The sequence below is a fragment of the Musa acuminata genome, chromosome BXJ1-1, assembly GCF_036884655.1.
Source record: "Musa acuminata AAA Group cultivar baxijiao chromosome BXJ1-1, Cavendish_Baxijiao_AAA, whole genome shotgun sequence".
NCBI lineage: Eukaryota > Viridiplantae > Streptophyta > Magnoliopsida > Zingiberales > Musaceae > Musa > Musa acuminata.
Window position 1 is genome coordinate 39,594,817 of NC_088327.1, and position 13,125 is coordinate 39,607,941.

Genomic DNA, 13,125 nt, shown 5'->3' on the forward strand with positions numbered 1-13,125 from the left:
TATAAGTATAGTTTCAAAAAAAAACGTGACAGTCATAAACTTTGCGGAAAATCGAAGTTTCATACCAAGGGTGATGTAGAATAGGTGGACAAAGCAGAATACATTTTGACGAAAAACCAATAGTAGAGCTGTATTTGCTGGAATGAGTATTTCGGATAGAAAGTCACAATAGATAAGGAATGAACTCTCGAAGAAAAGTCACAATACAGTTGTATTTGTTGGAATGAGTGTTTTGGATAGAAAAGACACGAATTCGCGATAAAACTTAAATAAGATCGAAAAATAGCTCACCACTAAGTTAAAATCACAAAGGGATACAGAAAGTTCGTCACCCCAAGGATTATAAATGAGGATACAGGACTGAAATCAAAAGACTCACCACTCAAGGACACATCCAAGAGATACAGAGTTTAAGGGAGTACTCAAAGAGAGCTTCTACCAAAATATCATATGTTTCTAAAGTCCTTTCTAAGCCCTAAATACCAAAATAAGTACTAGTGCATGAAATAACACTTCATGCATAGGGAATTTCGAAATTAAGTGTTTTACAACTACTAACAAACTCCTTGATAAGACCCTAGGGTCTTATCGTCAAAGAAAAGAAGGGAAAAGGGATGATCACTTCTAGGGGATCGGCCTCCGAGGGTTTGTCAAAAGACTAAATAATATTTCCCTGATTGCCAAAAGAAACAGCTACATCTCTATTTATAGAGTTCTGATTCTAACTGAACTAAAACGACTCAATAAATATTATTTAAAAGCTCAGAAAATAAAAGGACCCTAACATTTCCTCTTTCAATTCACCTTGTCCTCAAGGCTGAGCAACATCAAATTATGGAAACTTCTCTTTTAGCGCTCTGTAGGACTCCCTAGCGGCATCTTCCTTTGGTAAATTAGCCCATTGCACCAGCACTTCACTCACGGGATGTCTGCGGTACATTACAACTCGTCGATCAAGTATGGCTTGTGGTTGAGCTTGAACTTTCTTAGTAGTAGAGGTATCTGGCAAATGGTGCTGCACTATCTCATCTTCACCCAACTTCCTCTTAAGGTATGAAACATAAAAAACTGAATGTATTTTAGAGCTAGCAGGCAAATCCAAACGGTAGGCAACTGGTCCAATATGTTCTAATACCTTATAAGGTCCAAAAAATCGAGGAGACAGCTTCATGGAAGATCAGACCGAAAGCTAAATCGTCACCGCCTGCTACTAGGTGGATTTAATCGAGGGAGAAGAAAGAAGAGGTGAACCTAGAGATCGGCGTCGATACCATCCGCGAGAGGAGAAGAATCCTCGGCATCGCGTGGAGAAGAAACTGAGCATCGAGGCGGCGTTTCTTCTCCCCATGCAAGTAGAAGAAATGAGGCGACGAGGCAGAAGGAAATGGTTTCTTCTCCCCACCTTTTTCGCACGGGCAGAAAAGATGCAACGTCACAGAAAATGATTTTCTTTTATATATATATACCGAGTGGGGAGAAGAAATCGAGGTTTCTTCTCCCCACGTGCCAAAAAGGGTGACGAGGCAGTCACCCCTTTTTTTTTTAACTTATATACATATATATATATATATATATATATATATACAAGGTATGCAATTTCGTACCGTACCGGAGTTTCGACGTTCGCTCGGTACGGTATGAAACTGTATATCGAGCGATATATTGTTCGGTATATCGCTCGGTATATATATATATATATATATATTTATTTATTTATTTATTTATTTATTTATAAAAGGCGATGTCGCATCGCCTCAGTGACGTCGTCGAGGCAACACGACGACGCCTCGTTTTTATATATATATTTATATATAAAATATTTTTATAAAAGGTGATGTCGCATCGCCGAGGCGACGTCGTCTCGTTTATATATATATATTTATATATATATATATATATTTATTTATATATAAATATTCTTATATATAAGGCGACATCGCGTCGCCTCGGCGACATCGCCAAAAAAGGCGACGCGACGTCACCTTTTATAAAATATTTATATATTAATTTATATATATATATATATATAAATTTCATTCCGTTCGGTAATCGGCGGTCCGTGTACCGGTAAACTGATGGACCGGTACGTACCACCCGTACCGGGCCGTATTATTCGAAATTGCATACCTTGTACATATGCATATACATATACATATATGCACATATATAAAACGAGGTGACGTCGCCTCGGTTTTCTACCCGCGTGGGGAGAAGAAATCGAGGTGTCTTCTCTCCACGCACCAAAAAGGGCGACAAGGCACTCGTCCCTTTTTTTTTTAGCGGTATACCGAAATCTACCGCTCAGTATACAGTATTGTATCGTACTAAGCGAATCTCGAAACTCCGGTATGGTACGAAATTTTAATCGTTGCGTTGAATAGTGTTTTCCAACTTAAAACCTGTAATATAATTTTATTTTATTTTTCAGAAATTTTTGGAGCTATTTTTTATCATTTTCCTATGTCGTTGGTATGCCCCACCGTATCTACACATGGTACACTAGTATAGGGCAGTACATATCGTATTGCTGGTCAGTTGGTACACTGGTTTGGACCAAGAAGGTGAACCCTGGTTTGAATAATGTCTACCTTTGCACTTTGGTGAAGATGTTTGAGATGTGTGCAAAGAGCATTGCAATTCTACAATTTGCAGATTATGTTGCAGAAAAGAGGAAAAAAAAAGATCAGACAAAGTATTGTTCTTTTTTTTAGATTTGTTCTTTCCCTAATTGCAAAAGATATACCGAAAGCTCTTTTGGTTCATTGAACAAAATATGACAGCTTTAATACCTTAACAAGAAATCTAAAAATCCAATAGAGTGATAGACTAATAGTAGAGTTGAACTATTTTGTGAAACATGACCACCACCCAGAAAGATGATCAATCAAGAATGCAAAGTTCTATTTGTGTTCTCCTTTTTCTTATTGTTGCTAGGAGAGACTAATTAAAGTTGTTAATTCTTCTAATTTATAAAAAAATAAAAAAATATGCACACCTAGTTATGTGCTCTTATTGTTGATAGATAATTTATAAATTGTGCAAAAATGTATTAGTTTCAAAGATATCAATATACTTATTTTTTTTACTTCAAAAGAAGTTCTGATCTTAATTACCTTCTGTTTCTTTTTGGTCTCTACAGTGATACATTTGATGAGAACACTCCACCTGTAGATGATCCAAAGTATATATCTTCCTTGGGTTCTGCAATATATAAAGGAATGCAAAGTGGTGATGATGATGCAATATGGCTCATGCAGGTATCATAAATTAGTTATTTCATAGGCACCATAGGTTGATATTATTCATCCTTTAATTACTCCAACACATGAATGAGGAGTTGACATCTTGAAGAGGGTTCTTTTTAAGTGTAGATATTGGTGGTCAATTTTTACAATTTAACAATTGATTAGTTTGGCAAACTTGGAAACTTGGTTTTAGATTTAATACATGTTAGCTAAAGCTGGGTTTCAGAACAAATAGATAGTTTTCTTAATTTTTATCCCTGTTTCGATTGATCCAATTTGAACACTAGGAACTTATGTATCATGTAATAGATATTTTGTCATTAGAAAGAATTTCAAGGTTATTGTTGAAGATGCATGCTATTGTACCATATTGGTTGCCAATGAATATTAAGCATTAAACAATCCTGGAGTAGGAAGCTTTTCCTATTTCAGTTAGATGATGCCTAGTGATTATTTGAGTTTCTTGTGGTTTTATAATAAACAGATATCAACATTTTATGAGGCATGATACCCTCATTATCATGTGTGGGCACCTTGTTGGGGTGATACATACTACTTTGCATTAGCCAACATGTACAATATGCCAGTTCCTTTAATTTTTTTTTCCATGAATTAATAGATTTTAGGGCTTCTTTCAAGGTCAAGCGTGATGCTCTTGGTTTCACAGTAACATCAAATAATCTTTTTGTGTTCTAAACTTCTACAGGGTTGGTTATTTTCATATGACCCGTTCTGGAAACCACCTCAGATGAAGGTAGTGTTTTTGTTGACCTGCTAGTTTAGATTTTATTAATACTTATCTCCGTCATTATCTTATTATTTACTTGAAATTCTGTGTTCATGTCCATTTTATACCAAATACGTTTGATACCTATGTTAATCCTTATAATAAAGTTCTCCTTGATTTGCAATTATGTTGCAAATGTTCTTGTATATGGAGGTTGGCAAAATCATGGGATCAATTTAGAAATATCATGTGTGCTTATTTAATATACTATGACAACAAATAAAATGGCATATGATTTGAGAATTTGTTTTATGATGATCATTTGTATAAATTTTAGTAGGCCATCTTTTGAACTGATTTATAGGTTTATAACTAGGATGAGATTGTAAATAAGATGTTCTCAAGAAGTGAGAGATCGGCATTGAAGAATGCTTATCAAGTATCTCTGGATTGATTTAATTGAAGGCAAACAAGAAAAGAAAGCATATGGTCCTATCAACTGCAAAACTGCATCACACAATGTAATATTGAATAACTATTTGGGATTGAATTTGTCGATCATTTCATGTCACTTGACTATATAGAGTTTTCTTTAACTATATCAACGCTATTGTTTCTGGTAAGGTTCGCAATACCGTACCGTACCGGTGTTTCGACCGGCGCTCGGTACCGGTACGGTACGGTATACCGCTCGGCACGGTATACCGCTCGGCACGGTAACAGGTGGTCCGCGTACCGGCAACGTATCGGACCGGTACGTACCGCCCGTACCGGGCGGTACGGGTCGGTACTGCAAACCTTGGTTTTTGGTGCATCAAAACTTTTTTTTCTCGATATTGGCACAATTTTTTATAGTTATCTGCACCACATTTTGACAGTAGAAGTGATGTTAAACTTATACTATCATCAGAACTACTTACTTCTAAGTTGTTAGCATTGTTAGGCTTATACCATCATAAGATGTTAAACTTATAAATTGTTGCCACAATTTGGTTCAGAACCTGCGATTTAACTTTTCTTTTATTGTTAGGCTCTCTTGCATTCAGTTCCAATTGGGCGGATGGTAGTTCTTGATCTATTCGCTGAAGTAAAACCAATATGGATTACATCAAAACAGTTTTACGGTGTTCCATACATCTGGAAAGTTCTCTGTTTCTCAAAATGTTGGTTTTCGTTAATTTTCTTGTAGCAATATGTAAAGATTCCTTTTTTCCATAATCTTGATCAGCAGCAACTTATATTAATTTTCTACAGGTGCATGCTACACAATTTTGCTGGAAATATTGAGATGTATGGTATTCTCGATGCAATTGCACTTGGACCTATTGAAGCTCGTACAAGTGAAAATTCAACCATGGTTAGTTGCCTTTTTGTGGTACTTAAAATATAATTTATTATGTGCAGCTTATTTTGTGATACATGGTACCTAGTCTCAGGGTTTTTAATTTCAAATAATACTGCCTGGTACGGACGATACGTACCGGTCTGATAGCATACTGGTACATGGATCGTCCGCTATCGGGCGGAACACTCAATATGGCCCGTATCGGGTGATACAGGGGCATATCAAACGGTAACAATTGAAATTTCGATCATTATCGCCCGACACAGTTACTGCTCGACATAGCACGATAACGGTTGATTTCGACAGTTACCTACATTTTTTTTTCCTTTCTAACCATTATTTGGGCTAGTTCCACATTGTGAATTTGCTGGTTGTGCCAAATGTCATCAAGGTTCAACAACATAAAACATGTCATTACAGTGGTTAGTGTTGTGCTTCTGACCAATGATATAGGATTGTTGGAATTTGTTATTTTAGTTCACTAGTGAGTTAAAATTATTCCTTAATCTAGGTGTGGTAGTCATAATTTATTTATATAGTTTATTATATTATTTCTTGCATCTCTAGAAAATTATTAGGAAATGTTTGAATATATAAACATCATTTTATGACAGTGTTCACAATTTTAATTTTGTAAAATCTGTAGTGAATCACATTTCACGTTTTCACTATGAAAATGATTGGTGAAGCACGAACAAAATCTGTGCTATCTGTTAAAGGAACTCTTATAAACTGGTAGTGTCAATCTTTTTCTCAAACGTATCTTTATTATTCAAAAAATATATTTTTCGGTGTTGAAGCCTTTTTGTGAGCATCAAAGGATATGAGTTTGACTACTTGGATAAAGTAAGTTTGTTTTTGCAGATTTAAAATTTTTATTTTTAGCTAAAAAAATGTTCCCTGTCTCTTTCACAACTAGTAAAAGTTGTAGCAAAATTTGTTGTGATTTCTGTTATAAGTTATGGAATTTAGAAGGAGCTATATATTAATATCATCTCTTAATCCATATATATCCTTGAGGAATATCATTGGTATGTTTTATGTTTGTCTAATATTTCGTTGGTCTAAAGGTTGGCGTTGGAATGTCTATGGAAGGCATCGAGCAAAATCCTGTTGTTTATGATCTGATGTCTGAAATGGCATTTCATCATAAACCAGTAGATGTCAAGGTAATATTTACTTTTGTGTACCCATCTCTTTACCTTATTGAATACCATCCACATGTTTTAAGCTATAATTTCCCTTTCTCGCCTCCTATATGGTGTAATGTATAAATTGAAGATATCCTATAGGTTAGTTACATAGAATAAGTTCAAATAGTTTTCCCAAACAGGTACATATATAATTTAAGATTCTTTTTTTGGTTCAGCGGTTAAGTAGTTCCTGCTTCAATGGCAGATTAAGTCTAGTAATCTATAAACTAGAATAGTAGCACTAGAAAAGAAATTTAATTAAAATTTGGAACTTTGTGAAGGACAGTATCAAGTTAAATGCATTTTTGTTGCATTGGGCAAATAGGAATTTAATTTTGATTTGTTTATTGTAGGTCAAATTGCATTAGCTGTAGATTAAACCTTGCCTTGTGAACAAAATTTTGGCCAAATGTGATCTCAGATGGAGCATGTTTCTTTTCTTTGTGCATGTGTTTTGATTGTACAAATGTGATTTGCGTATCTGTTTATGGGTTTTCACTTCTTCACTTTGCCTACTTTCTTTTTTATCCTTCATTTAACCTTTGTTAGGTCGGATACATTTAAATATGTCCAGCTAGCAAGGTACTTGACCTATTTCTGGGTTTTTATGCATCATTTTAATATTGAGGAGCTTAGGTGGTCAGTTTTTGGTAGAACAAAATGTAGCATTTTCTTTCTGTTCTAGGATATATAATCCGCTTATTGCCATTCTTCCAATTATGTAGCAAGATATAGTTTCTTAGTCATCATGCAAACTCAGCAAAATAGTTTGTTCCATCAATTCAGGACAGCTTAGTAATTGGATTTCAGAATCTGATAATAGTTAAAAGCATGCCTATTTTTACTTGTGGAAAAAGAATAATGGAACTAGAAGCTCAATGAGGAGGAATCACAATGTGAAAAAAGATTCATATTTCACTTTTAGCAGATTTATTTGGTAGAAATAATTAGATCATCTAGTTTGATTGTTGCCTAATTATTTGGTAGAAATAATTAGATAATCAGACCCATCAAGAAATGTTTTGGCTTTTCTTTTATCATTTTCTTTTCAGATCTGGGTTGACTTATATGCAACAAGGAGATATGGAAGGTTTGTTCCAGCACTACAAGACGCCTGGCAGATACTATATCATACTCTATATAATTGCACAGATGGTGCCTATGTGAGTTTAATCTTTGTTTTCTCTATTGTAGGCTAATTTATGACTCATAGTGGATCCTCATTATCCACATATAAACTTCATATTCATCTAAAGGTTTTCAGAGTCGAATCTTCTTGCTTGAAATGTGGTGCATTGTGGCTTTAGAAAACTAACCATTCTGAGTGTTCACCAAAAATAGGGTTTAGTTAAGTCTTCATGACCAAAGTTGACGGCTTTGGGAGGGATATAATTGTTCATAGGAGGTTACAATCTAGGATTGCAAAAAGAGAGTTCAAATACAAATAATTCTTCTTCCATAATTTTGTCAATTGCCAATAGAAGTCACAGTCTATGAATGCCAAAGATCATTTGTATGCATGCAACCAAGAAAGTAAATGTCCATAAGGACTCCATATTTCTTTTACTTTCTTTAAAATTAGGATCAGGAAAAGCAAATACAATTGTCTTCTTTTGATAATAAGAAACTTGACAGTTGACACAATAACACCAAATAAGTCAAAAGACGAAGATATTGTGAAAGCTTGCCACCATTGGTGGTGATCACATTGAAGTGATCAAGAACCATAAAGCTACCAGTAAGAAAAATCTTTTAATATTTGATCACTTGAATTAATCATTACTCTGTCAATTGGTTCAATAATAGCACAATTAGATATTACCCTATATTGACTTTTTAGTTCAAAAGATCATGATGTTTTAAGCTGCTTTAGTTGCAGCATCACTACTGGTAACTTCAATGTTTTCTATCCTTATTGGGTTTGGTATTCAGAGAAACACTTGGATTTTAGTAAAAAAGGAGATCTACACTCTTCCTCTCTTACAACAGCAGAAAGAGTGCTGCAACTTAAGTCCGAGGAATCAAAGAGATTTTACCATTGATGTTGATAATACATCAATGATGGTACTTACAAACCTGGCTTTAGATTAATTACTTTCTAGATAAAGGTTGATGAGCAAATTATAACGAAAACTATTTTCATTTGGAAAGCAAATATCAAAGGCATGAAAAAAAAAGAACCAGCTTTTGGATGTTTTATATAATTATGCGAAGGTTATTCAGTTTTTGAGGCAATGGTAGCTTTCATTTATGAAATTATTTCTTGATTTGTACAAAACCTAGTACTCTAGAATTTTCTTATTGAAGAACAAAATAAAAGAAACATAAAATCCTATTTTCCTAATCGTAGTTGTCTCATTTGATAATCTTTGAATTACTTCTACTCAAGGATCACCGTTTGGGTACTGGACCCATTTTGGTAATATGCTCAGACTAGTACATATCAATCAGTACTGGTGTACTGTGTGTATCGGTGTTCTGAAGAAGAAAAAGGAGAAGAAGGGGTGGTAGAGGAAGAGGAGGGAGGAGGAAGGAGGTAGGAGGAAAGAAGAAGAGGAGATGGTGAAGAGGAGGAAGAGGAAGAGGAAAATGGGCATTCCTATGAGAAGCAATTAGGCCAAAGGTGGTGTTTGGTGGTGGTATACAGTGAGGCCATGGTGTGCCTGAGAAGTGGAGGTCACATTGAGAAGCAAAGGTTGCGCTGTGCGTGAGAAACAATTAGGGTAGTTTCCTTATATATGGATGAACTGAATCGCCGTAAACAGGGGCGGTCTGCATACCACATACCAGTTGATGTCTGAACCAGTATGTACTGCCTGTTTCGTATCAGTCTAAGTGAAACACGTCATTTGCTTCTACATCTTTTCATCTGTTTTCTTATTCTCTTTATTATCATTTTACTTTTCTTCCTTATCTTCTTTGTTACGGCCTTCATCTGTACTATCGGTCATGATGGTTAATGTCCCAGCAGAGCATTAGAAATCTTTGGCTGCTTTTATGGCTTCAAGACTATGAATTAAGTCCCAGATAAAAATAGTTTGATAAGCAGAGGCAAAGAAAGAGGTGCTGAGAGCTAAAAGACCAAAGAGAGAGAATTTCATGATCAAGGGCATTAGAAACTTAAAGTTTGCTTGTGATTGGATTGCGCAACTAGACCATAGTCCAAATTGAAGTGGTTCAAGCTAAGCTTTCTTCCAGATTCTAATGGGTAAACCATTGCTTGAATTGGTTTAAATTACCACATGAAATTACAGTTTTACCTCTTTGAGATTATTATCAATAATTAAGTGCATCACTTTTGGTGCTTTCATGCATTTACTGACCAGTTATTAGTTCTAATGCTTTTTGATGTATCTATATGTCTCAACCGCTCAACAACAGGACAAAAATCGAGATGTAATTGTTGCATTTCCAGATGTTGATCCATCTGTCATATTGATACCAGAGATATCTGAAGAGAGAAAGCTTGTGCATTTTAGTCGACAATTATCAGAAAGAGAGCCACTGAAGGAAACAGCTAATTCTTATGATCAACCACATTTATGGTATTCAACTGCTGATGTCACACGCGCATTAGTTCTTTTCCTAGAAAATGGGTATGATGTATCAGATAGCCAGACTTTCAGGTGATTTGCGATTCATTTGTTTTTGCGTAAAGCTTGCCATGACTAGAGCAAGGAATTGAAACACACACTGATAGTTATCTGCTTATATGTTAGACTTGCATAATGCTGGTATCTATCTCTTCCATCCACATCTCTGACATATTACTGGTATTTATATGCTAGACTGCATAAAGCTTGCCATGACTAGAGCAAGGAATTCAAACACACTGTGTTAGTTATTTGCTTATATGTTAGACTTGCATATTGTTGGTATTCATCTCTTCCATCTAAATCAGCATATTTGCATCTTAATATTAGTTTCAAAAGCAGCTGAAATTTGACTGATGGTAGTGGCAAAATCCAAGTAGAGTTCTGATTTGACAGGTTTAAGCAATGTACATTGGTAGACGGTTGTGGTTCTGTAACTGCAAAATTATGATGAGTCAATTGCTCAGTGAAACTTTTGGATGAAGTCAGTATATTTTCCTTTCCTTCTTATTCCCCCTCTTTTTGTCTTTTTATCTCTTATTTGTTCTATTTTTCCAATTACTAAGTGACTAAGATGTCTTTGTTTCTAAAACAAGATCTTGTACATGTTGCTAGAGAATGAGGTTTTGCATGTGAATTTGGTCTTTGGTCCTTAGCAGGTGTGAAACTGGCATGATATGCAACATTGAGGCTTAGATCGTCCCAACCACTTACTAAATCATTGTCCAATGACCAATTTTCTTTTATGGTTAAAGATACTTCCTTTCCCATGTAAATTTACATTGTTCATACTTCATATTGCTCTCAATGTCCATGATTGCAAGTTCTTTATCCAGTTGTATATTATTTTATGACAATGAAAGCTTATCAAGTTATAACCCATATAAAGCAGTCTAGACTACAGCTCCATGACTAGAATTGGCTTGTGTTTGTTATGATACATGTAAATTTTTGCTGCTTCAATGGGTATGACTCTTTCTATCAATTCTTGTTGTTCTCATGTGATAAACTAAACGGATAATTATATAAAATGATAAATATTGTAAATTATCTGCATCCTTATCCATTTTTTCTCCCTTTCTTCCACATAAAAATATTATACAGTTCAATATTATCTTAAAGTCAGCTACAAACAATATTATACAGTTCAAATATTTAATCCCATCAAGAATAATTTTTTATAAATCATGTCAATATTAGGAGCTTTTAACATGCTACTATATTTTGATAATGGATCTTATATAAATCTCGTGGATCTATTATTCCAGATATGATCTTGTGGATCTCACCCGTCAGGCATTAGCAAAGTATGCAAACAAAGTATTCTTGAAGATTATAGAAGGGTACAAACTTAGTAATTTAAAACAAGCGACCATATATAGCCAGCACTTTCTTGACCTTGTGAAAGATCTGGACATGCTTTTGTCATGCCATGATGGTTTTCTGCTTGGCCCCTGGTTGGAAAGTGCCAAGCGCCTTGCAAGAGACCCAGAACAGGAGCAACAGGTAAGATTCTTGTTGTCACCTGTTTGCCCTCCTCAAATTTGAATACTTGTATGCCTATTTAAGTAGGATTATGTCATTGTCATGCTTCTATGGTGCAGTTTGAATGGAATGCAAGGACTCAAGTAACCATGTGGTTTGATAACACTGAGACTGAAGCTAGTTTGCTTCGTGATTATGGTACATACCAATGCAGAAGCAATTTGCTTTATACCCTTTACTTTGGTGTCATCAATCTGTTTTAATGTAATACTCTTGCGACAATCTCAATTGTGCAGGAAACAAGTACTGGAGTGGTCTTCTACTAGACTACTATGGGCCAAGAGCATCTATATATTTCAAGTACATGATAGACAGCTTGGTGAAGGGGGAGAGTTTCCCATTAGAAGACTGGAGGAGGGACTGGATAGGCCTTACCAACAAGTGGCAAAGCAGTAGAAATTTGTTTCCAGTGAAAGCTTCTGGTGATGCTCTAAATATATCTCGATGGCTATATGACAAGTATTTATGTAGTGATAACTTGCAATCACTTTATATGGGTTCAAACTATGATGAAGCTGCTAATTTTGTGAGCTTCTATGTTTGACACAATCTCCTGATGGTAATTTCGTTCCCGAAGTTCAAAAGAATCTTATTGCCTTGGGCTTTTTATCAAAACAATTATGTTATGAGTTGTTTGTTCCATAATGGATTCCTAATTTATTTGTCAAGAAGGCATTGTCTAGGCAATGATATGTCAATTTGCCACAAATTGAGTTTCTTATTACTCTGTAACACCAGAGTCAACTTAGTACTTAATATGTTTGGTGTTCCCACTGTTTATGGACTATGGATATTTCAAAATATATTAATGGGAACTTTTAGTACCAAACAAGAAGATCATCATTTTTGACGATAAATGCTATTGTTGACTACTGTAATAATTTTAATTTCTTTGAGTTTCCTGACACCTGAACCGACATTGACCAAACTTACCAGAATTGTCATGGGCACTGTCAAGCTACAGCACTTTTAATTCAGTTTTCAAAGCATACTTGTGACTTCTGGGCATAAATATTACGATTTACACGTGAAAATATTAAGTTCAAGTCGGCTTCCAGGGTAGTGCCTTCTCAAGCTGGAAATTTATCTAAGCATCGTCTAGTTCCTGGCAGAAATCCTTGTGAACTTAATTAGCTAGTGATTGTAGTTTTGTAGCCACCTCAAATTTAATCTTTCGAGCCATAATTTAACCTTTTCTTGGTTCTCTCCAGTCCTGACTCAAAATGCAAGAGAAAGTATCAAACCATGACAAGTCAGCTTGGTTACAAGGTCACTGAGTACGTATTTCAATGATTTCCAAAAGATGCTGATTTCAATACTGCCTGACGGCTTTGTTTGGACATACTCTTCAGGTTCAACTTTTTGAGTTCGATGCAAGAGTCAACTCAGAAGATTTCCGATTCCTCGATTCTCGAAAGGTAACATTTTTATTATTCACATTCTTCACAAGGCAAAAAGAAATTAAAATATAATATGC

At 35.2% G+C, this 13,125-nt stretch overlaps 1 protein-coding gene across 3 annotated transcripts in view; it reads left to right on the forward strand.

Annotated features, from left to right (window-relative positions):
- The window catches only part of LOC135678743 (alpha-N-acetylglucosaminidase-like), a 76,075-nt gene extending 63,570 nt beyond the window's left edge, over nt 1-12,505 (forward strand). For all 3 annotated transcript variants that reach the window (XM_065191874.1, XM_065191881.1, XM_065191882.1), the window contains 10 exons: nt 3,140-3,257; nt 3,952-3,999; nt 5,003-5,111; nt 5,226-5,329; nt 6,388-6,486; nt 7,563-7,673; nt 9,892-10,136; nt 11,372-11,609; nt 11,708-11,786; nt 11,885-12,505. In XM_065191874.1, coding sequence (XP_065047946.1) covers nt 3,140-3,257; nt 3,952-3,999; nt 5,003-5,111; nt 5,226-5,329; nt 6,388-6,486; nt 7,563-7,673; nt 9,892-10,136; nt 11,372-11,609; nt 11,708-11,786; nt 11,885-12,192 — 1,459 coding nt within the window. In that variant the 3' untranslated portion in view covers nt 12,193-12,505. The remainder of the gene's footprint in view (nt 1-3,139; nt 3,258-3,951; nt 4,000-5,002; nt 5,112-5,225; nt 5,330-6,387; nt 6,487-7,562; nt 7,674-9,891; nt 10,137-11,371; nt 11,610-11,707; nt 11,787-11,884) is intronic.
- The last annotated feature ends 620 nt before the right edge of the window (nt 12,506-13,125 follow it).